The sequence below is a fragment of the Platalea leucorodia genome (assembly GCF_965183815.1).
Source record: "Platalea leucorodia genome assembly, chromosome: 1".
Taxonomy (NCBI): domain Eukaryota; kingdom Metazoa; phylum Chordata; class Aves; order Pelecaniformes; family Threskiornithidae; genus Platalea; species Platalea leucorodia.
In genome coordinates this window covers 19,778,514-19,804,560 of record NC_138823.1, presented here as the reverse complement: position 1 = coordinate 19,804,560, position 26,047 = coordinate 19,778,514, and the positions used below count along the sequence as shown (strand labels likewise).

The following is a 26,047-nucleotide window of genomic DNA, read 5'->3' as shown; positions in this document are numbered from 1 at the left end:
TTTTCATTCTCAGGACAAAATGAAAGCTGCCATCTTAATTATGCAATTGCAGTCTGCTCCTGGTGCATTATCTTTACCTAACATGAAACTCAAAGAAATACCTGCAACTAAGCCAAATGATTTGCATGACCATATTTCACTTCCCACTTCCACCCTGTTCATAATTTAGGTCAAGCCTGATCTTGCAATGAGCTTTGCGTGGGCAGATTGTTTAAAAAGTCAGTATGCGACTGTGCTATTATGAGGCAAAAGAGGCACCCTATAACTATCTAACTCCCTCCCTGCCCGCCTCCTGTCCACAGGAAAGAGTATCTTTTGCTGTTGTTAATTATCGCTCAGAAAAACAGAAAAACAACCTAATCCTCTCATGTGAATCAGTTTTCTTTCATGCCTGGCCAGTTACCCTACTCTCACCTATTTGTTCCAGTCATATTTCATTCCTTCAAATCAGCTCAATTAACCCTACGAGCATCTCCTTTTGCCATCTCGCTGCTGCCTTCTGCAACTCAGAATCAGTTCCTAGAAAAATACTGGGAAGGAGAAGACTGCTAATAAAGTTTTCAGCCCATCCCCACATTCACCCTGACTAAAGCAGGATTTTTGCCCACATGATTTTAGTTTACTTTTTATCCTTTCCATTCCCATCAACATCACTACACAACTCAACACAGAGAAGAAAGAAGGCAGCAATTTCCTCCCAGATCAGCACCCATTTCCTTCTCCCAAGGGTTCAGAGTCTCTTCTGCAGGCTGAATGAATGCTGCCTACAGCTGCCCACAGGGCAGTGGATCAGCACTGCTGAGCGAGCTTCTGAACTGCATTTAAGCAGCTCCTTTAGCTAGGTTCAAAGTGTCTTCTCTTTAGAAGCACACAAACATTTATAATCAAATATATTCAGAAAAAAGTGCAGGTTCATGCAGTTTATTTTTTCTTACTACCTTTCCACTTAGATCTATGTGCCATTATTTTCAAAACTTTCTGTTTACAAAAAAAAAGACAAGAAACTATTTCCTTCATCTGTCCACCAATAAAATCACTGCAATAGCTGGACAAGTTCTGCAGACCTCACAGTGTTTTGTATGGGAGACTTTATGTATAAATAACTCCCAAAGCTATCATAGAATCGTAGAATATCTCAAGTTGGAAGGGACCTATAAGGATCATCAAGTCCAACTCCCTGCTCCTCACAGGACTACCTAAAACTAAATCATATAACTAAGAGCGTTGCCCAGATACTACTTGAACTCTGACAGGCTTGGTGCCTTGACCACTTCCCTGGGGAGCCTGTTCCAGGGACCGGCCACCCTCTCAGTGAAGAAATCTGTAAGGATGCTACCTGGCACACAACCTCAGAAGCTGATAAAACCTTTAAAGAATGGAAGAACTAAACTACAGTGCTAAGAATTAGGGCATTAAAAAACAAGTATGTAAAACTAACTGCGATAAGGAAATAGAGTAGCTAAAGAAAGCATATAAAAATAGAATATAAAAATAAATACTTTAATTACCACTCCCCCCACCATTGCCTCTGATATCACACTGGTGACACTGTATGATCAGATTATGTCATATCTACCTATCCTCATTTTACCCTCAGTTTCTGTTCCAATGGGGCATTTATTAAAGGAACAAATGAGCCTGGCACAAAGAATAATAGCTCTTCTCTACTCATACCCCTTGTGACCTTTAGACACAGCAATAACCAGGTGAGCATTCCCACTCCAGCTGAAGTAAATGAATGATCTTATTGTACTCCCTCTCCTCTGATCATTTGTTATTTTTTATACAATGTATAACTTCTACTCCTTCTACCTAGTATTAGCCAGTAATGTGAACAAAATCATAATTTCCAAATCTAGGGCAAGCTGCAGAGAAACATTTTTCTGTGTCAGCTTTTTGTGGTGCCTTTTGAATAATCAAAATGTTTACCACCACAGAAAGGAACAGCTGCATATGAAACGGGAGTGCTCACCACCAACGGCAAGCAAAGCTCTGCTGTACACTGGGGGGATCCGCCTCCCACCCGACCTGCACCTCACCGTTCTGGCACAAGGAAAAGTCCTGGTGAACACAGAGGTGCTATCCAACTGCTCGCTGCAAGCCAAATTGCCTGCACTTACCTTTGTTCTTCCCTGCTACCGAAGCCTTAACAGGCTATTTAATTGTATTTAATATTGTAGGTGAACTCCCCACAGAAGAGCAGCAGACTTCCCCGTGGACCCTGACCGCACATCAAGCTGATGCCCCCTCCATCCAACCGACAGCCTGACCACCCACCCTGCTCACTGCCCCAGAGAACACCTCTGCTCCTCATCCGTGGGAGGAAGGATGCAACCATGGCAGTCTAGGTTCAGTATGTCCTGTGGACCTGTAGGCTCCTCCAAAACCCTACTGACAACTCTGACAGAAGGAGGCGAAGACCTCCACCTGCCCAGAAATAGGCCAAGATAAGGAATCTATCTCCATAGTTGAGAAGGGGGTAACAGGAGCAGATGAGCCCACGATGGGATTCACTTTCTGCTGAAGACATGATGTGAATGTAATTTTCAGCAAGGTCAGTTAAGGATTCAGTCCTATAACTTGGCAAGAGTTTTGTCCCAGTAAGGACTTGAGGTCCAGACTTCTCAGGAATACAGATAGATCTGATTTACCTTCTTAGGCACATGAGCATCAGGAAGATACAAGAGAGAAAGCTGGCAAACACTGCTCTGAAAGTCCATACTTCTGATCTTGCCTGTAGTATTTACTTGCACAAGAGGGAAAACCACATAAATTTACAACACACGACTTTCATTGCTTTCTTAGCAATATTCATGGTGTCTTTTTTTCACAGTGGCCTCCTAAGAGCACTCTGGGAGTAGACCTTCCCTTTGAACATCAGCTGGATTTCATCACTGAAACTCTATGACCAACCCCTCTCCCAGATTAGACATGCTTGCCAAGTTTCAAAGCCAAGCACGGGATAGTGTCTCCTCAAACAATCAATCAGGGGAGTTGCTCAGAGCACTCTGACATTTGCATGTACTGACTAGGTTTCAAATAGTAAAATCAAAGTATAAACAACAGTGTTAAAGATAATAATACTCTAACAACTGACAAAAATATTGTTCTCATAGACTTTAAGGCCATACGTTATGATGCGATGATTTCCTCTGATTTTCTGGGCACGGAGGCTTTAGAAATTTCACTGGAATATGCTTTAGAGCCTTCGTTAGAAAAATACTGCCTTTTCCTGAAGACTTCAAGAAATACTGAATTCACAATCTCCTTATATAATGCATCCAAATAATTAATGATGCTCTCGCTGAGGAACCACTGACTTATTTTTACCCTAGCTGCCAGATCTAGTTATGTATGCACTTCTATGAGTCTGAACGGTCCACCCTGTACCTGATCCCTTGCCTGCTGTCCCACTTTCATCTTAAGATCCCTTGACCAATGTTCAGGCTGTACATACTCTGCATTTCCACTAAGAAGTGTGGATTCCAGAATTAAACATGGGCCTCTAATGAACTTTTGAAAGTTCAGTGTACCAAGGCAAAAACAGCTTCCTGACTTTTACCTGATGGCTCCCTTTCCGTTCATCCCGGCATCTGTTAGCCCTCTGTGAGCTGGCTATTGACAGTGAACCACCAAGGGTATTTCAGAATTTTTCAGGATAATCTCCCAATCTGCTTGTCTGCTCCACATTTTTTGACCCCCTACATGTTGCTTTGGTTTTCTTTTCATGACTGGTCTTGTAGCACAGGTGTGTTTTATGCATCAATGAAAGTTGCTGACAGACACCAAAATGAATATATCACCCAGCTTCCACCTGCTGAGGCTCTTTCTGTTTTAAATGGAGAGAAAGAGGCCCCTCTGGAGGATGAGTCAGAACAAAAGCCCAATTTAGGCTTCTCCAGTCATCCCACTACTTTGAGTCACTGTCTGGAGGATCTCATCTCTTTCCATTGACTAGCACAACCACCGTTCTGACTTGGGCAGCTGAACCAGAGAGGTGTAAGGGCTCACCACCCAGTCAGAAAACACTGCTAACAGCAGATTCACAATATCATTCTGGAACAACTGGGCAACACAAAGGAGCACAGTAAAAGCAGCAGGATGAAACATAATAGTATAAAATGAGTCGTACACACAGAAATACATAGGTAGAGCATATTCACGTGCACACCATCAGGCTCTCAATAGGTAGGAGTCTAACTCCTACTTCATCAGGACACTGAATGGCCCTCTGGAGGCACCCTCTCCTGCCCAGCAACAATTTAGGGAGCACAGCTTAAGGTAAGAAGTGTGAATATGCTCCTCAGATCCTATTTGTACTAAAACATTTAATTTTTACTGCAGTCATTCCAGTAGGTGATTTCATGTAGTCTAGAAGATTAGTCATTTGCTACAAACAATTTGTCACCTGCAAACCTGCAAAATCACACAGACTGTTGAAAAAAATATTTAGTAACTTCACTAAAAGTAGAGTCCTAAAAATGCTACCAGTTTTGGTCTTTCTCATAAATTCTAAACTCATTTTGGAGCTATTTTTAAGATCTGTTGGGGTTGGTATTTAATAAGATTAATCAGAATATCATGTGCTTGTGAGTCAAGTGTCTTAACCAAAAGTCAAGCACACTAAAGCAAAGCAGAAGAGCAACTAGAACTATAGCCCTGTCAGGAAAAGAGAGGAGGCCTACTTATACGAAACCCTGCTAAGTGAATTAATTCCACATTTAATCTCTATGTCTCTGCAGACAGAACTTGAATTAACTATGCTCCATTTTGCCTGTGAATGAAGGCAGGCTAGCAGCTCCACTGCTCCCTGAGGTCACCTAGAGAGGCTGTGCAAACTCTTGTCCTTGAAGGTTTTCTAGACTCAGATAGACAAAGCTATGGCTGATGTGACGTACTGCTGGAAACAGTCCTGCTTCAAAAAGGAGGCTGGATAAAACGATCTCCAGAGGTCCCGTACAACCTACATGCTTAGGATCGTACTTTTCCTTTACATTTTCCAGATATTCCACAGCTGTGAACTACCTTGTTTTTCCCAGTCCATCTTTCAAGCTGGAACTATTGATTTTAATGTTCTAGTGATAAAATCTAACCCAGTAGTGAAGTAAGTAAAATCAAGACTAAACATCTTCAACTCTTTTTGCTTGTTGCAGAGGTTCCTATCATTAATATCCAGGCAACTTTTACACCTGTTCCTCACCAGCCCCTTTGACCTTCCTTCCATCACACCCAGAGGCTGACCACTAATGGTCACCACTGTAAATTTAGTAGGGCAGCTGCTCACTGAATGCCTCTGAGCTTCAGGTCAGCTTGCCTCTGAGGCAAGAGGTCCTCTCTGCTCACTCACAGCATGGCATGAATGGTGAGAGGCTCAGAAGAGGGGAGAGGAAGGTGAAGGAAGATGGACTGACCCACTCCTACAGCTTGGGAATCTTTTACAATGCAATATTTCCCATAAACATGTCCTTAAAGGTATCAGCTCTTGACATCTGACTGCACAACAGCCAAGTGCTGTGGTTTAACCCATCAGGCAGCTAAACACCACACAGCCATTTACTCATCCTCTGCCCCCTGTTGGGATGGGGGAGAGAATCAGGGGGAAAAAAAGGAACATTCGTGGTTTGAGATAAAAGCAATTCAATAGGACAGAAAAGGAAGGAAAAATAATAATAATAGTGGCGATGATAATAATAATGATAAAGGAATATACAAAATAAGTGATGTACAGTGCAATTGCTCAGCACCTGCTGACCGATGCCCACCCAGTTCCCGAGCAGCAGTCCCCCGGCCAGCTTTCCCCTAGTTTATATTCTGAGAATGACGCCATACGATATGGAGTAGCCCTTTGGCCAGTTTGGGTCAGCTGTCCTGGCTGTGCCCCCTCCCAGCTTGCTGTGCATCTCCAGCCTTCTCACTCGGTAGAGCATGAGAAGCTGAAAAGTCCTTGACTCGTGTAAGCACTACTTAGCAACAACTAAAACATCAATGTGTTATCAACATTATTCTCATACTAAATCCAAAACACAGCACTATACCAGCTACTAGGAAGAAAATTAACTCTATCCCAGCCGAAACCAGGACACTAAGTTACACTGAAGCAGCAAATTTTTACTGACTTAGGCAGCAAATCTACTAATCTTCCTTCTATTTGAACATTTCACTAACAAGCAGGATTGATGTGAGCTCCGGGAAACCATCTGAAAAAAGTACTATATAATTGTGGTTTACTGGCTTTGCCATTACATTTATAGCATCACTAATGGTATTAGCATTACAGAGCAAAAGCATCAAGGCTTACTAGAAAAAATATCAATAAAAATAGTACTGTTACTAGGAGAGCGCTGTGGTCAGGAACAGCACAGCTTCTAGAGTTTTGATATCACATCACAAATAACATTTGGACAAGGGGTTTAAGATGATAAAGGACTGAAAATCTATTTGAAAACTTTAAAGAAAAGTTTTAACTAAAGGTCAGGAGAGGAAAGAGTCTGAAAAAGAGATGAAGAAGAATCTTGGCTGTTTGGTAGGGTTTTTTTAAGCACTTTAGTAGACCTCACTAACCTTTCCTAACAGGCCAACAACTGGAAGTGGAGCCACTGCTGCTTCCTCTGGTGGGAGAGCCTTGACTACAGCAAGCGTAAGAAATATTACCCATTTTGTATCAACATTATGTGAAAAATATGTGTATATATATGGGGGTTTGTGTGTGTGCTTTTATGTGTTTAATTCCATTATGCAGCAAAGGAAGAAATTATAAATATTCTATCCAGTTTTGAAGGTACCATTGTTTTAAATAAAAACCTTAAATAGACCACATACATACACAGAAATTTGTACCTGTTCCTCAAATGGTACAACATGTTATACTCCTTCATTCTCATATAGCTCTGGCTCTATGGCTGACAGCGTATGACTGTGAGTGACCCCCACAGCTTCAGCATCACCTCATAAGGTTGCACTGTTTACCGCCTAATGATGCATGGGAACCACATATATTCTATCCATTGTTGCTTTATGCATATTTTTCCTTTGTTTTTTTTTAATTGCCACCAAACCCAGACTGGCACTTAGCATCACCATAGAACCCACTCACTGTATTTGGTGATACATACATGTCAAAACACCGTTCCAAAATTTCAAGGATTTATATTAATCCTATAGATGTAGGGTAAAAACATGCCATGTAGAATTTCTTTTAAAATATCAAGACTCTCTTTTAATACAAAAGAAATCAAAGACTTTTGACTAAAGGTTCATTTCTGCTACAAGTTGTGATGTTCTTCAATATGCATGGCAACATTCAACTCAATAGAAAATTGAACGAAAACCACTTTAAAACAAAATTATTAGATTATGCATTGGTGGTGAAGAAAATGCATGATATAGCTTAGAATTCAGTCCATAGTACACAGCAAGCTGCGACAAACAGGGTAGTAGAAAGGGTGAGGTACTGGCTGTTCCCAGGACACCATCCAAAATGTGCCAGAGACAACGGGAACTCTTCTACCAACCTCAGGAGGCTCTGGGTCAGGCTTTAAAGGTTCACAGTGCTGACAGATACATAAAAAGGTGACAACAAACATTCAAAAGGTCAAATATTTTGGCTTCCAGATGTTGTTGTGTGGCACAGGAACAAAACGTTCGTTACTTAGTAAGAGGGAATAAATAGTGAAGTTGAAAGGGAAGCAAGGAAAGGCCAAAAACTGAGGAACAGGCAGGCTTTGCTCTTTAGTATCTCGGCACTTCTCTCATTTCCAAGTTTGGAACAGATCTCTGTGCTGCAGAAACAGAACTGGTGGTTAACAATATGAAGCAATAATAAATTATTGCACGTAAGCCGGCCCAGCAGGAAATTCTCCAGGGAAGCAGCAGTGAGAAAAGGAAGGATGTCACCAGTGTCGCCCTTATGCAAAGGCCATACGTGCTTTTTTGAAAGCAGATTTTGTTTCAATGTTTTTGTAAATTAATACCACAGTGACTACTGAACTGCCTTACAGAACGCTGCAAACAAAGCCACTGGAGAAGACCTCCACTTCAGAAGTTTGAAAAAATGGCAAAAAGACTGTGGAGAAGTGTAGCATAAAGGACTGCAGGAAAGAGAAGCTAACTTTCAGTATCACATACTTGAGCACTTTTAAGCATCTCTCTTTGATTCAGTAACTCAGACTAAAAAGCCAACAAATAAACCAGTAAGGAACTATACCTCTTGTAACAAGAAACAAGAAGAACGGGAGGGCTCACTGTTTCCATAATAATACAGACATATATACATACACATATATATACACACACACAAAAATAATAGAGGTAATTATTTTCAGTAATTCATAATAACTCTCTAGCCTCAATCTGTTGACTTATTAAAATACTACAAATTTGTCTTCCTCTACCTTTTTCTATTCAGAAATATATATTTAAGTACACACACTTTAATAGTGTAGCCTCCAAGGCTAGCTGGTTTACAATATAACCTACTTCAATGCTCTAGCAAAGAAATTATTTACCGGAGTGTGAGAACGTACAGCATTTCAGCCAGTAACATCTGTACAAATTTCATTCTCTTCTGGTCTGTGGCTAGCAATATAGGTAGCACATTCACATTGACTTAAATCAGCCTCTCTAAAACCTACATGCCTTTTTTTGACATATGCACTGCAAACTCAGCCCCAGCACCCATCAATAGCTGGGCCAATTGGCAAATAATCTCTGAGTTCAGGGGGACTGTGCACAGGAGCAAGAGAGCAGAGAATGGTAACACTGAGATTCCTGTTGCAGCGCCTACACTCCGGAGTTTACAGTGCAGCCACGGTACTGGAGCATATTTATTGTGCCACGCATGGAAAGAACAAGACTTTTAAAAAAAACTTTACACCAGAAAAGAACAAGTTATGAAATAAGTACTGAACCCAGACCTTGAAATTTGAAAGAAAATGCAAAAAAGAAGCTTCAACTCCTGTTTTTGAAAACTTTGTCGGAGTGAATCACAATCATTTATATACAGAGACGCTACTGTTTTTCAATGGCCCGTAGTACTATGCGGTCTAGTTAAAAAGGCGATTTGCAGGTAAGCCCAAGAAAAGAGGAACCATTTGCTATGGGAATAAAACAGGTCCTCTGGCTCACAAAGTCTTTTGCTGAACTGATTATTAAATGCACAAGTGCTTCCTGCAAAGCTGCATCTCAGTTAACAAAGTGCTGCTGCATTACCTGCAGAAATTCAGGTGGCTGGCTTCTGAAGCAAGGCTGATGGGAAGCTTGGGTGTCATTACAAAGGTAGCACACAAGAAGTCTTCTTCGTAAGGAGAAATTTAACAGCTGAGCTATTCAGAAGCAGAAAATTAAAAAAAAGTATATCCCAAACTAACTTCCTTTTAAAATGAAAATCTAAACAGACTGTTACTGAGTTTAGCACTTCCAGGCTGTCTTTGATCCAATACACAACTGGCTCGGTATCAAAAGGACGTGTACACAACCACCGAGCATAACGCCCCGCCCCAAGGATCTCATTTCTTACAAGGCAAACGCTGCAACTGGAACTACCAAAGGCAGCCTCGCTCCTTCTTGCGGCAGCCGCTCAGCCATGGACCCCTGAGCAGATGATTTCTTTGCGGTGTTTAAAATCGCACTCTCCGCCCAACTGACAAGGTAAGCGGCCGCAGCCGCTTCAAAGCCCAGTGCAACTTAGGAGGAAAACACGCGTGACACAGGCAAATGCTCGGTAGCAGCTGAGCCAGACGAAGCTGCTGGGAGAGCGTTTTTTCATGGTTTGACATCATACAAGTTCTTTGGCTGACATCCAAGCCGAAGGAGGGCAGCGGCTGAAGGAAGAGAAGTGCTCCTGTATCAAATGACAAGCAGGACCCCAGATGCGCTAAGATCTTAAGCAAGGATTGCCCAGAGTGAATACTGATACAAAGGCTCAGCTTGGCTACACAACATCCACGTTCACTTGGCAGAAACAAAGAATATTAAAAATACATTTCATCAGGAATATCACAGATAAAACGGATTAGAAATCTCACCGTGTTTCATACAGACTTACAAAGCAAAACTGACATAATGTCAATTGCAAATAACTGACCAACACGATCAGGTGAGTCTCTGATCCTGTCACACAAGACAAAGAGGGAGATGATCATGCGGATTTAAAATGTATCTCAGACAGAAGGAACAACTTCTTCAAAAACAACTAAGCATTAAAACAAAGTGTCTTTTGTCTGTTGCCGAGTGGTATTTTTTTTTTTACTGTTGCCACCATGCTTGCAGCACCACCATGATTCCCAAAGGTTCCCCCTACCAAAGCCAACATTAACGATACCTAGAAGACCCGTCTGCTCTCCTTTAAAGAGAAAGAAGAACTCCAAGCCTTCATTTATGCTTTGGGGCCAATGTAAGCACCCAGGGAAAATGGACAACCTCAGCAGCTCCAGGGCATCAAGCAGGAAATACGTATTTAAATGGACAAGGAAAAAAAAATCATTTCTGCTGGGGGGAAAAGAAAGCTACTGATCATAACCACTTGGTGTCAACAATAAAGGAAGAAAGGTAGAGAGCAGCTTGTCAAGGGAATGGTAAAGCATAAAGGAATTATTCCAGAGGGCAAGCCACACTGTCTGCTGCTTGTCAAGAACCTTTTAGAATTTAAGGCTCCATAAAAGTTACAAAAAAGACATCTATCCAAATGCTCATGAGCTTTTTCATACTGCCATCACATTTCATACTTCATCACATTATTCATCTGCTCACTTATTCCAAATTTATTACTTGCTAATTTTAAACACACTTTCTGCGGATGACACTTCTCAATGAAGATGGTAAGTGCCTAGTGAAGCACCAGGAGAGGCAGGTTAGAGGCTGCGGCCCCTCCACTCACCTCTCCGCACAGCTCTTCTCCATCCCCTCCCCAGAAACAGGAACCAGCAGCCATCTGCTGCTGCTGGGGAATTTCAATCTATATTAGACATACTATGATGAAGAAGGATTGTAAGTGGAAGGCAGGGAAGAGATGCCAGAGAATGAGGAAATCAAGTTAATCACTGTTGTCACACCTGCGTCATGGTGAAAAATCCATCGAACCTATCAACAACAAAACCACATACTGGGATGGAGGACAGTGCCTTGGCTGATCCTTGGCTGCGTAAGGTTTGATGACTCGCAGCAGTCAGACTGGGTACTGCACACCTGTATGGGTGCTGCAGGCAGCTCGAGAAGCACAAAACTCTCAGCATGGGGAAAAAAAATCAAACTAAATCAACGCAGCATTCATGGAAGAATAAAAGATGAATAAAGGAAATAAAAATGACCAGTTGTGCAGAAGAGGCAGGTTAAGAGACGCATCGCTTTTTTGAATACGTCTGCGAAAGGCACTTTAAAACTGTCAAGCCGTGAGACTGACACACCCAGAGTAAATACAAAGCTCCGCTGGGACTCGAGACAGCCGATATAGTGCAGTGGGACAGCAAGGGTATTACTTGGGCAGCTCTGTGTTGAGTAGATCTGAAGAACACGATACAAAACCAAAAGATATCATAAAAAATAATGTCAGTAGCCAGGATGAAAGGCTTGTCAACACACAGGGGAAAAAAAAAAAACAGGATAAAGACCAGCCATTTGGGAGAGATCATAAAAATAATGTATTTCTAGAAAGCTTCAAAAGATTTTACTTCCTTGTAACAGGCAAACTCAAGCAGGTAAGGTGAAGGGATTCAAAAGGCATGGGAGAAAGACTTCAGCATTTTTACAGTACTGTGTTGATTGTTTAGTGCTCTGCATTGTTCATTAAACAATAACCAAATAGATCATTCCACTGAGTCTGAATTGCAAAATCTATCCAAGCTAAGAAGAAAATGGTAGATTCAAACACGGATATTGTGTTTCTCATCTAGAAAAATTGACTGTTCTCGTACACAGTGTTCAATACACTGCTTTTCATTAAAGGAACTAAAAAAAAAAATCTGACCCACTGTAGTGAAGACAAAGATAAATATGAGTGTTTCTGGCTGTCCTCAGGAAAACCTTTGGTCATTGAAATACTTTATGAATAAACAAAAATGAAGTTCAGGAACTTTCTCTGGTATTAACTATTACAAAAATACTTGTTATAATTCAGATTTTCAGTTAGACAGAGAATGTTATGCGCTCCAAAATACTGACTATTAAACCAAATTTTTAGTCACCAAAACATCTTTAAAATTACCACATGCATATAGAGCCCAAGGTGTTCGTGATGTGACCCTCAATGCTGTTATCCACGTGCACAATGTCATAAACGGTGAAGAGTTTCACTGAATTAAAAGATTACTCACCACTAGTAGGTATCTGAGTCACTCACTGCTAGCTGAGGCACTTAAATTGTGCTACACTCTACAAGGACAAATATTTAACATAAAAAATCTGGTTTCAAGTTGTTCCTGACGTAAAGGGATATACTCATTTTGAAGAGCAAATGACACTTTTGTGGTCTACAGTTGGATAGTAGTAATGTACTTCTGGTGTATCACCCAGCCATTGCCCTCTCTATAGAGAAGACATCATGCCCAACTCACACCTGGCGACACGCTTGTCTGGCAAAGCCTGACTTCTCAAATAAACAAAACTCAATTTAATATGACAGCCAAAACTTCATGTACGTATTTTGTTCTGATTCATGCACAGAGATCACCGTCACAAAACCAAAAAGAATTTCAGTATTTGACCTATGTCTGATACCCTTAATAGCAAATCTCCTCTTTTACAAACTCTTTGGCTTACGGGCTTTTCAGAATGCCTCAAAGCCATGCTGCAGTTTTCAAGGCAAATCTTCCTCTTTAAAGCAACTATTCCGCTGCAGTAAAACCGCCAACTTTTTAGCAGTGGATAGCAGAACTCGAAATGGAAACATCTGGTGTCACTTACGGACGCGTATTAAAAGAACAGATACTGGATTTCCCTGGAAAAATCAACGGTTGCCCTTCTTCATCCGCAAAGCGGGATGCTCGTCAGGGCGCGATACGAGCCCCACACATGGATGCTGCGTTTTGGGGTGACGGCGAAGCCTCGGGGGTCGGCGTGGTGCGGCCCACCCTGACCCCCGGGCTGAGGGCTGAGGCGGGGGGGGGTCCGTTTGCGGTACCTGAGCAGAAGCTGTTGCTGCTGACGGTCCTGCGGGAGCCCGCGGAGGAACTGGGTGGGTTGAATTCCCGGCTCTCCTCTTCCGAAAAAGGCGACTCGGATGCGGGGGATACCTTCTGCTGCGGCCGGAGGATCAGGCGGGGGATGCGGCTGCGGGACACCTCCTTCTCCAGCTGAGTCTTCTGCTCCTGCTCGGGAAGGGGCACCCCGGCGTTAGGGACCCCTCGGGTGCGCCCTCCTCCTTCCACCATCCCGGCAGGGGCAGGCAAACCCCGGCCCCCCCCCCCGCCCCTGCAGGGGCGGGGGGGGGGGGGGGCCGGGGTTTGCCTGCCCCTGCCGCCCCGACTCACCGCCCCGACTCGCCGCCCCTTCCCTCCCCGTCTCCTCACCTTGCTGCTCTCCCGCAGAGGCCCCATCTCTCCTCAGTCACCGCGCAGCCGGGGACAGGCACCTGGCATGGGCGAGAGGGATGCGCTAAGCCGCGGTTGCTGCTGCCGCTGCTGCTGCTGCTGGCGCTGCGGCGCTGGGGGTGGCGGAGCCCGGCCCGGCCCCGCCGCCGCTCCCCGCCCCGACACGTGGTGCCGCCGCCGCCGCGCCCGGGGCCGCCGCTGCCGCCCGCCCCGAGGGCAGCGGGCAGGTGCGGGGCCGGGGAGGCGTCCCCGCCTCGGCTCCTCTGCCCTGCCAGCCCCGGGCAGGCGGCTCCCTGCCCGCCCCCGGTCGCACAAGGCTCCTTACAGGAGCGTCGTCCCCTTAAAATCCGGGCTGTGTGTGCGGCTGTGGGGATTTCACGCTGAGGCACCAAACCAGATACGTAACAGAGGGCAGATGTTGCCAGTACAAATATGATGGATGTGTAGCTATATAAATAGCAAAGCGCGTCAGATGTTTTCTGCACCTTATTATTCAATGACAGCTTTTTATGGAACATGTAGAGACGTAAAAACTTAACTTGATTCTCAGACAACACATTGCATAGTATATTTAATTATTGTATTGTCTCTCTTACCTTTCATTGCGATAATTGTTGTTGACCCTCCTATTGATTAATGCACATGTGTTAACCTTGTTTGGCTGCTCCCCAGAGCGGGTCTACTTAAAAGACATGCATTTATTAGGACTGCAATCTGGGCTGTACGCCTATCCACACAATGGGTGAAAAGGACTTCTTTCCCACAAAAAGGATGATGAAATTCTCAATATGAAGCTCATCTGAGGTTCCACATAAATGTCTGCTTATAGGACTTAATGAGCTTGCAGAAACTGTACTTTCAGCAATAGTATTTTTAGGCAAAGGTTTCCTTTGCATGTATGCTTCCTACAAAGGGCCCCAATTCCTGTTGGGAACTTCTGTTTGCTATTAGAGGATAAATATTAAATACTGTCTCAAAAATAATTAAGAGCAAATGTCTCTTTTATGTGCAGTGCAGAGAAAACACCATCAGTAATGGGAAAGGTAATGCATTCATCTAGTCCTCGAAGAGGAAAGAGGACACTGGTGAGTACTGACACACTGATTGTTGCATATACAAAGAGTTATAATTACTAATTTATTAGCCCGGCATCAGGATTAGATCCATTACTTATGTAGAGCTCCAAGCTATGCTCTGCCAAAAAGATGATACCATCCTCCCCTGGCAGTGTCAAGACATCTATAATTCAGAGAAGTGAGAGAGTTACAGCTGAAAAAAATGCTTAAAATTCATGTGTTAAAAATTCAGTGTGCTTATAAGATATCTTCTAAGCACTGGAATATACCTTCCTGAGGCACAAAGGAGCAGGAAGAATCCTGGACCTTTCCCTACTGCTCCAAGACTGTTTCCATGGAAAATGGAAAATTGCAAATCACATATTTTAATCACACAAATTTGCTCTTCCTTTCAGGAGGCACTAGGGCACCTGAGACCGTGGGCTTCTCCTGCGAGCCACACATGGCACATGTGTGGTGCAAATTTCCCATGTACATTTACAAGGCTGTTGTACCGGTAGAAATAGTAAGAAGAAGCTGTGCAGCAGCATTGCCATTGCCATAGTAACTCAGCTCAAGAGTTGATGATGATGATTCAATTGTCGGAGCCTGCTTTATCTTTTTCCATTTCAAGCTCAAATTTTTGCCTTGCTAAGAAACAAGATATGAAAAGTGAAGTCTTCAGGCTGCCTCAGGATTCATAATGGGATGTGATTCCCTTTGATCTTCTCTCCTCTTTGCACTAGAGATTTATAACCTTATCATAAATCATAGAACAATCATTAACTTTCAAGCAAACATTTTTTTCCCTTATGGTCCATGTATATCTAATAAATATTGAGGAATTAAGTCACTTTTCAGCATATTAAAATATTTTTACTGTGCTCTAGTTAATCATCAGTACCAGGAGGAATGCATACTTGACATGATCATGTGATATCACTCTTATTCTCCTCTTGATGTCTTTTACAAACCAGCAGTATTGCTGTATTACCTGTAAAACTAATTTTCACAACAAGTATGTAACTCTGACCAAACCTGTATTTGCTGTGGAAAGGAAAAATGTTTTACATTCATAAGGGCCTCAGAAAACCTACAGAACACAGTATCTTCTTAGGCTTTTTCTTGCTCTCCTCCCCCCTGAAAAATAACAGCTCTCCAGGAAGCCACGGAGCGCTGCAGATTCAGCAGAAGCGCCTGGACTCCAGGAGCTGCCAGGGAAAGCTGGGCGCTGAGCCAGGCCCTTGGGTTAGACCTTATGCTTTCCTGAAAGGGGAGCAAGGTACGTGAAGCAGTTTTTATTCCAGGCTTTGCTACTGAGATCTTCACTCAGATGGAGGGCTCTTCCAGAAAAAGTTGCAAGGGAGAGGGGATGAGGTGAATTATAGCAGATCGTAGAGCATGTTTTGCTGTCGCTTCTGCTCCTGTTCTGCTACTGCCTCTGAACCTTCTCAGTGGGAGGGGGAATGGGGTTGTAATTCAGCAGAGTTTTGTTAGCCAGCAGTTAGCTGTGTCCTTTAACACAGACAGAAGGAGCTCAGTGCATTGCTGCTTCCACACCTGAACTACTAAGAGAAAAGCTTCACCTGATGCTTTTTGCAAAGCTTTCTGTGAAATTTGCTTTTGTAAGTTATTTGTTCCATCTGATGGTACATTGTTTCTAGACAGCTGCAAATGTTGTTTTCCCGTTTGCTTTCTTGCAGTGTAATATTTTGCTCATGAGCTGTCAGAATAACAGCAGTAGAGCAGTCCAGTAAAGGTCTCAGCATCCTAATTAAGTACCCAAATATCTCTGTTCAGAATTGGGCACTTCAGAAGAACAAGCGAAACAAATACCGTACCCAGGAGAGAACCGCTTAGAGCTCAGCAGTACATACACGGGTACCTTTGCACCCTTCAGCACAAGAGGTTTATTCATGCTGCCAGCAGAGACCAAATCTCAATTGAGACCTTCTCCGTGGTACAGCCTTGTATACTGCCTTTCTGATCCCATGAATTTTCCTTCTTTTCTGTGCAGTAGTTCAGCTTCAGCAAGAAGGCTTCCACTCCTAGCTCACTTTACTTTTGACCGGTCCTTCACAGAGTGGAAGAAAGCAGGACTTCTAGGAAGTGAGAAGCTGTAGTCTCCCCAGGTGGCAAAAGGAATAGAACCTGTACTTTTTGTTTTCTTTTTTTTTGGGTAATAATTAAAAGGCTGAACAATGATTCCTGCCTTATGCGAATTATCACTAAACACTCATCTCCTGCACCTTTGTTATTTTTATGCTGTCATCATTTGGTAGTGTTGCGTATACTTGCAAAATTCGACTTTGTGGGGAAGTGGCATGCTTCTGCACTCAGTTTATCGCCTGGGGGAGGCTGGCCCAAAAGCAGGCTGGCTCATTGCTCAGACCAGGACAGTTTCAAGTTTTTATAACACTGAAAGCACTTGTGGACATTTGGGATGAAAACCAAAGAGGCATTTTGTGACCTTATGTTCATTAGGGCTAGGTGGCTTTCTTGCAAATTTATTTTGAATTGGAGAGTTTTGGTGCCTAAATCTGTGTAAATTCAATTTCAGGTGGCTGAATTTGTCTTTTAGGTTTAGCACTGGGCTTTTACAGGTCAACAAAATGCAGACAATACCTTATACTGCCATAGGCCAGGTTTTGTTTTTGAGTCACATCTCCCTCTGAGGTCAAAGGAAATGCTGAATGAGGCAGAGGGCAGAGCTGGGCCCTGTAATCCTGATACTACATGATTTCATTTATGCAGGCACATAGCTGATAATGCTTCTGTCCATGACCTAGAGAACATCTGTACTTTGCCAGCTGAGGCCTGTGATGTTTTGACATTTTTTTCCCACCCAAAACAGGAGAATGATGTCGAAATTACGTTTGCAGAGTTTGGAAATGGGTAAATGCTGGGAAGATTGTGAAAGCACATGAAGCTGGGGAAAATAAAGAAAACACTGCAAATTGTCAATATTAAAAATAATTGACTTGGAGATCTTCTTTACACATCTACTTTGTAACCAAGTGATTAATACGTAGGTGAGCAAGCACAGTGAAAAGCATTGCCAAGTATACAAGATGATTGTTCATTTGCAATCATGTGTCTCAGTATATTAGTAGGGATGGATAGCACAGATAGAAACCGTGGAGAAATTAGAACTTGGAGAACTAGAAACTTACAGATAAATCTACATTTAAAATGTCAGACTCAAAATGCTTTTGCATAAAGATTATAGATGAAAAATCAATGTAAAACACAATCACATAAATGCAAAAATAGAGAAAAAAAAGATGAAACAAATACATTTCATTTAATATCATATATATGAATTTAATACTTATGAATGCTACTTGTACGTTTCTTATTTTTGATGGGTGGTAGAAAATGGACATTTTTTTCTGCTTTACAAACAAGGTGTGCAATAGAATTAAAATCCAAGTGCGAAGTCCTGTGCCTGGGTTGGGGCAATATCCAGTATCCATACAGACTGGGGGATGAATGGATTGAGAGGAGCCCTGCAGAGAAAGACTTAGGAATACTGGTGAATGGAAGCCTGGACATGACCCGGCAATGTGCTCTCGCAGCCCAGAAAGCCAACCGTATCCTGGGCTGCATCAAAAGAAGCGTGGCCAGCAGGTCGAGGGAGGTGATTCTGCCCCTCTACTCTGCTCTGCTGAGACCCCACCTGGAGCTGCATCCAGCTCTGGAGTCCTCAGAACAGGAGGGCCAGAAGAGGCCACAAAAATGATCAGAGGGATGGAACTCCTCGGCTATGAGGACCGGCTGAGAGAGTTGGAGTTGTTCAGCCTGGAGAAGAGAAGGCTGTGGGGAGACCTTATTGCAGCCTTTCAATACTTAAAGGGTGCTTATAAGAAAGACGGAGAGAGACTTTTTACCAAAGTCTGTAGTGACATTACAAGGGGCAACAGTTTTAAGCTGAAAGAGGGTAGATTGAGATTGGATGTAAGGAAGATTTTTTTAATGATGAAGGTGGTGAGACACTGGACCAGTTTGCCCAGAGAAGTTGTGGGTGCCCCATCATTGGAAGTGTTCAAGGTCAGGTTGGATGGGTCTTTAAGCAACCTGATCTAGTAAAAGATGTCCCTGCTCATGGCAGGAGGGTTGGAATAGATATTCTTTAAATCATTCTATGATTCTGTGATCTCCATTCTGACCAGCCTTAGTTCAAATGAGTTCCAATTCTCCAAGCAGAATAACACTCTCTAGTTTGCTTAGCAAATGTGTTGATCCTGTTTTTTGATTCAGATGGGTTGTATAACATATCAGCAGATCTCACTCAAACATTTCACAAATGCTGAAAAGAATGCCAGCTGGCGCTAACCATTTTCATAGCAATAGTTTACATTAGAGGTCTTCAGAGAATTACCTGAAAAATTCTCTCGTCATCTTTAAGACATACTGGAAAATGAGAGAAAGATGAGAAGGCTATGAATATCATTATAATATATAGAAAAGAGCAAAAGGGAAGCATTACTTCATGTCGGTCTTGGGCAAAATAAGAGAATAATTAATATGGGGCTCTGGCAACACAAATCAGAGGTTAAAAATATAACTAACAGCTATCAGGATATCTTTATAGGAAGCATATCTTGTAAAAAAGACTCATTAGATAGAGCGAATAGTAACATTTAAATAAAATACAGCCAAATTCAAAGAAAAACATCTGGGACAAATAATAAAGCTCTGCCAACAGGATGGGAAACTGTTTTGGAAAGCAATTATGAGAAAAATTCTTTGGACCCATAGTAGTGAATGTCTCAATGTGAGTTCTTAGACCACGGCTGTGGTTAAGAGAATTAATGTCGAAGAAGTGGAATATTTAGCTGAAATAGGGGAGTGATCTTGCCTGTGTACACAGTGTCGGATGTCTGCTGGAACAGCGTGTTCAGTTCTAGTGGGGAAGAGTTCAAGGGAGATGTTATTTTCTGCAAGACATTCATTTAATCTGACTTCTGATAAGAATTGTGTGATCTGTCTGTACTAGACAGATCTCTGTCAGTACTACTCAGTGAAATGCAAGCCAGAAAGCAACCTAAAGCACTGTACGCCCTCAGATGTTTGTGTAGCAGCCTATATACGTAGAAAGGACTTGGGTTGACTTGTCTGACTTCAGGCATCTGAAGTTGCGGCGTGAAATCATGAGATATATAGAGGCAGAGTCCTGGCAAGCAGTCACATCCATGCCTGCGCCCTCACTGGAGCTGGAAGTGTGAGGAAGGACCTCTGGCCAGTGGCTGCCTGGATTTAAGCTTCCCTCCCTGGGGTCCCAGAGCTCTGCCAAAACTCATGACTCAGCTCTGCATCCAAACAGTTTGGGATATATGGGAAATTTGGGTTAAAGTGCAGTTTGGATCTGCCTTTAAAATACAGTGTAAACACATTAAAAAAATCTATCTAGAAACAATTACTAAACTGCCTTACCATAACAGGCACTCCCATCAAAGGCTATTATATTGTAAATGTGCAGTCTAAGTGGCACAGAAATATTCTGTGTGTTTTAGACTCCAGCTGTGCCTGAGCTCTAGTAGAACGAAATCTGGTATTGCTGTATAGGTCCGATTTATCTAATTCATAAAATGGTTGTATATAGCAGGACACATATTTTGATAATCTCTGAGAAGATTATTGCTTGATCCAGTGTCAAAGTTTAGAAGCAACCTTGTTATGACTCCTGAAATTCAACCATCTGAGCTGAATAACTGTAGGTTACTGTACCATATGGCTTTTTTGACATAATGTAAACTCTATACAGATTTGCAGTAGAGCTTGGGATGTGGCTGTGATGAGGTCCTGAAAAAGATGATGGTGTGCAGCTATTTCTGCTAGATGAAGCCTGGTGTAATCAATAACCCCAATTGTTTTAGGGTTTGGTCTGGTATTGCTGAAACACGAATACTCAAGGAAGACAGATTGTACTGAGATGGACGCATACATAACGACACCTACCTAGTTTTGAAAGCTTTCTTGCTTTGGAGCAAATGTTTTCCACTTTTATCTTGGCTCAGTGGATATCAGCCAACCATCATTTAAACTGGACGATACAGGTATGGTGTATCTGATAGAGACATTTTTCATATTAAGTCATTGAATGAGAAAGTAAGTAGCAGTGGTATTCAGTGGTTAATTATTTCTGAATGCTGCATCTCCTGGGGTTATCAAGAAAATAATTTAAATATCTTGCTTTATTTTCCTCAGTACCTTATGTACATTTACATAGTATGTAGCACTTGCAGCACAGAGTGGGCAGAAAAAGCATTTGATTGGGAATCTGGACTGAAGTGCCACTTGAAGAGGCATAGTTGACATTTTTAGTTCTATCTATCTGGAGACAAGTGTCTTTTGATGAATACAGCACTTGTGAAAGGAGTTTTATGACCCCAAAATGGGTGTCTGAGAAGTGTCTGCACATTTATCTTGTATATTTAGTTGGGCCTCTCCGTTCTGAGGAATAAGAGATTTATTTCTGAGCTACTTTTATTCTGTTCTTACCCTGCAGGTAGAGAGGAGTTTGATTTCAAATGCTCTTCAGTATGGGAAAGACAAAGGATGCAGTGATACCAGTATATCAGAAAGTTCCCCAGGAATCAAGGCACACTCTTGCAGAGATCTTTAGGTGAGCTTGAAATTGGTTGATGACATTTAATAGGGTTAAGAGGATAAGTTCTCACTGACCTGGAATCTAACACGGTTCTTATGAGCTCTCCCCTTTCAATCAAAGTAATGCCTTGCCAATTACCACATGCTTCTGGCAAAACGTAATGACTGGAACTAGGACAAATTTCATCAATTTATGGGAACACTTGCACAGGAGCAAAAAGCAAAATGAGAGACCGTCATGGTGGAGAAGGAGATGAGGTCTAGAGTGTCCCCACAGGCTCTGTTGTATGAGCCTCAAAGCACTGCACGTGCTGTAGCCAAGCGAGACATGATGTAGGAGGTGATGATCATTGCTAAGTCCCCGGGGGGCAGACACAAGGTAACGGGGAAAGGATATCTAGGGTGCAGATGCGATCCAAGGCACTGCTGACCAAAATAATATGATTTCCCAAGCTCGCTATATGAAGCACGAATCCATCTGAACTGCCACTGAAATAAGAAAAACAGCGTAAATGGTATACAATTGCCAACGTTAGTAGCTGTTCAACTTAAAGGAAGAGCAGAAACTGTATTAGCAGAGCATTATAATTTGAGCTCAGGATAACTGAATTGGATTTTAAGCATATTTCACAAGTAACAGTGATGGAGAATGGTCAAAACAGAGGCTTTTTACCTTGTTTTTTTAAATGACAAAAATATGAACAATACTTCCCCCCCAAAAGTAGACTTTAAAAAGTAAGAATCTTACAAAGTCTCTTGTCCTAATTATCTTATTAAGTACTGTATTAGTCCTTCTGGGTTTGCTTTAATAATAAAATTTGGGATATGCATGGATTTGTTCAGTACTGAAGTCCTGTGTCGAATAAGTAGAAATTTATATATGTGTATTTATACACGGTATATATATAAAATTAATTAATTAATATTAAAATTTATATATGAGTATTTATATACAGTATATATATTAAATCAATTAATTAATATTAAAATTTATATATGGTATATATATAAATTTATATATGGGTGTTTATATATGGTATATATACCATATATATGGTATATGCGTGTGTGTGTGTGTGTGTGTGTGTGTATGGGTATACATATGTATAAATTAGTTCATGAAAACGTGAATAGCACCAAAGAGGAACCAGAAACATGGTCTTTATTTATTCAACTGATGATATAGTGTTCATATTTTGGTCTTATCCTTCCAAGCCTGATCTTGCTTCTATCAACTTCACAGTATGAATATATATAAGCCAAGGATCATATCATAGTTACTCTCATCCTCCTGCCCTTTTTCCTTTCTGCTTTTATTGATTGTCTTGGCTAGACACTTATCCAGCAGTGTCCTCCACATGGGCACTCTCCGGGAAGCTTTAGAGCCTGAACTACGAACAGGGACAAGGCCTTTTGGTCTATTTTTTCAGTGTCTATTGCAATGCGGTCTTGAACAGGGCCTTGAAATGCTACTCCATATAAACAATAGATGATAATATTAATAGGAGTAAATGATAAAGCTTAAGTCCATCAACATCAGGAAGATTGTCGGGATGCCAGTTGGGCTATGAATTCTTCAAGTAATCAAACAGATTGTGTAGTCCTTGATGGCTTTTAAATCACCGGCATAAAGATTTTGGAGAAGTATGTTTGCAGTTCATGTGTATGGCTCCTGACAGGTACATTTCTGCTTGGTAACATCCCCCATGAGAAGGAGTTATGTTGTTACCATCCTCTCATTCCCTTTCAATAAGATAGTTGTGCTATCTGGGGCAATTAAATGGCAAATGCCACTTTTTTATCTAAGTGTCTACTTTCAGACAATGGTAGTATCATATTTTCCACAACTGTCAGGAAATAACAGTGACACTGCTTTTATGCAGAGGCTTGTGAAGTTTCTGAGAACACTGAATATGCAAAGGGCAGAAACAGAGTGCTCTACTTCCAGGAAAAGGTGTATGTTTGTAGGGCTGCTCATGAGCTTTAATTTTGTTTAGAAAAGTCAAGAAAAGAAAAGGAGATTTTTAATCTTCATTTTGCATCTGATTTGGTAATTTTATTTACACTGCAAGTTTGTAATTTTATTTCATTTTTCTCTAAAAGCAGACAAGATAAACAAGAAAATATTTTCTAGTGATCCTGAATCGTTGAACATGTCAAATATGCTGTTGATTTATACTCTGGTTATTTAGCTGAAAGAAATGGGCCCAGTTTGAGCCATGAATTTACATTATGGATAACAGTGAAAGACTACATCGGTCGCCCTTACCTTTTTGTTCAGACTCAGCTGCCTTTCGTTGACGTTGCCCTTCTCTCTGGACGAGACCCTTCGGCTGTAGCCCGGCACGATGGCAAAACTCCTGCTGAGATATGTGTTGGCTCACACCGTGTTGTTCCAAACTTGCTGGAGGCGCCAGCCAGCAATCCCCAGCTGCACGACTCTGACACCCTGTCCCTTGACTCAGTTTAACTGCTAATTGCACCAAATGCCTCCTAGAATTTGAGTGCTGGGGGAGCTGGGACGCAGCAGGGCAGAGTCCCCTTGCATTTCCCCCCTACCCACCTCATATTAAAATAGGCAGTGGGAACTGGGAACTGACCCCCTTTTACTTTCACTAACAAAAAAGAAAGCTGCCTTGTAAGGCTGTAACACACTGGCAGGGCAGGGATCTTTGTAGGCATAGGGGACAGGGAGGAAGCCTGTCAGAACTGATTCCATATCCCGTTCCCTGCGGGAGGTGCCCTGGGTACAGTGCTGCCTGGCACAGCTGGATTTCAGCATCCCCTGCTGCAGCACAAAGCAGGTGCTAGGCAAGCTTCAGTTCAGGAAAGACTATAGGATCAGGCCCAAATATTTCTGAAATAGGATTCAATTCCATAGTCCTTGTATATCCATAATTACCAGCATAGATGAAGGGTTACGTCCTGCCCTGCAGTTCCTACCTGAAGTAAAGGCTAAGCTTTGGAAATCACTTACTGAGGAATTCTTCTAGATACTAAGAGTAACATATGAATACAATTATCGTGCACCCATTGGTGATATGAATTTCAGAAGATTCAAAATCCTTATTAGTAAAAATGTGTTATTAAAAATTACCTATTTTTTTACACATTTGTTTTCCTGATTTCCTTGTACTTAGCTATATTAATCTAGACCTCAAATGATCAGTGGGCCTTCTAACAGATTTAGGGGGTAACCAGTGCAAATTCAACCTCTTAGTTTCAAAATTGTTCATTTTTCCTTTGTAAAAGTGTATTGAATGCATTTAAGTGTAGTAAATGGTAGATTCCCTTTATTATTCCATATATATCTTAATTTTTTATCTCTTTCCTGGATATATTTAATATGGATATTTTATAAGTAAGTATGAGAGACTATCATTACAGTTTACTGTGGGCTTGAATTGAGTTTATAGCAGTCAAGAGCACCCACTCAACCTGTTCGAAGCATTGGTCTTGAATCTTCATGGAATTAAAATTCAACCCACATCAAGACATGATCCCCCAAATGCATGAGCCTGATGCAAGGATTGCCATTCAGTCCATCAGCAGTTATGCACTGGCAAGTCTGCAGGATCTGGCCTCAATCCAGTATTAAAATTATGTCACTGCTGGAAGATAACTTAAAAATAAAATCTGCATAAACAATACTCACAGATACACACAGTGTTATTTTTTATGGTATCAGTAGAGTTAAAAGAAACATACTTCTAGCCTAGACTCAAGAGAGAACTTGTGACAAAATGAAATATAGCCTGCTGAACCTACTGTAAGCAAATACCACAAGCTGTGCCAAACAATTATATTAGTTTCACTGTAAAAGTAACACCGAATAGAAAGAAAGGACTTGCATATTCCTGTCACCATTGTTTTTAAATGGTACATCCATGAAGAAGGCTAGCAATCATCTGGCTAAAAAGTCATTAAACCATAATCTCTTTATACAAATATCCAATAGAGATAGAAGTTTTAGGCACTTGTTTTTTTATAAGGAAAAATGGATCTGAATATCAGATCTGCTTCCTAATACTATTTAGGAATATTTGGAAACCCTGTTGTTATTTCAGAATTTAATTTTCATTACAGTTTAAACATTGGTTGGCTCCTCTGATCCTGTATGCATACAGACTCTTTCTACTTTTCATTTAGAAAAGCTATGGCGTAATGCATCTGCTATTTGCAACAAAGCAGCAAAAATTGGATTAATGTTTAGTTCATGCCTAGTACATTATAACATTTGTAGCTCTATAAATGGATTTCTGTGGACACTGCTGAAGTGGTGAGGTTATACATACTTAAAACATCAGGTGAGGGGTACATGTGTCAAAACCAACGACTTCTGATGTACTCTTGCCAAAAGATACTAAGTTTTGTAGACTTGTCTAAGAAAAAATAGGCTGTCAACTGGTCTGGGATCACATACTCCTGGCTCAGGACCCTAGATGCAATTTCTCACCAGAAACTCCAGTGCTTTTTCAAACACTCTGTGCTTGTAACCTGACCTCAACCTACAGAGAAACTCCCTTCTCCACTGCAGCAGATGAAACTGGACATGACTGGAGAGCCTGATAATGAGAGGGGACTTTATAGTTTGTCAGAACACACTGCCAAGAGTTTTGATTTCAGAGATGAGTTCAGTTTCTTCTTCAAGGAACCCTTTTTTTGCCAAATGGGAATCTTTGCAAATACTCAGTTTCAGCAATGCTTCAACAGGAATACAGATATCTCAAGGATTTTATATTTTTCAAAAGTCTGAGTATTGGTTTATTTGTAGCCCCAAGTATCATATATTGGAATGCATTGTACCTCACTAAACTTGTTTTTCACAGCCTATCATCAGTCAAAAATATCCACGTCACT

General features: G+C 41.7%; 1 protein-coding gene across 1 annotated transcript in view; it reads right to left on the bottom strand.

Moving 5' to 3' along the window:
• Positions 1 to 13,526, bottom strand: part of SYBU (syntabulin) — a gene marked incomplete at both ends in the record, with an annotated part of 41,877 nt that extends 28,351 nt beyond the window's left edge. The window contains 2 exons of the mRNA XM_082321656.1: positions 13,112 to 13,301; positions 13,500 to 13,526. Coding sequence (XP_082177782.1) covers positions 13,112 to 13,301; positions 13,500 to 13,526 — 217 coding nt within the window. The remainder of the gene's footprint in view (positions 1 to 13,111; positions 13,302 to 13,499) is intronic.
• Positions 13,527 to 26,047: the final 12,521 nt, after the last annotated feature.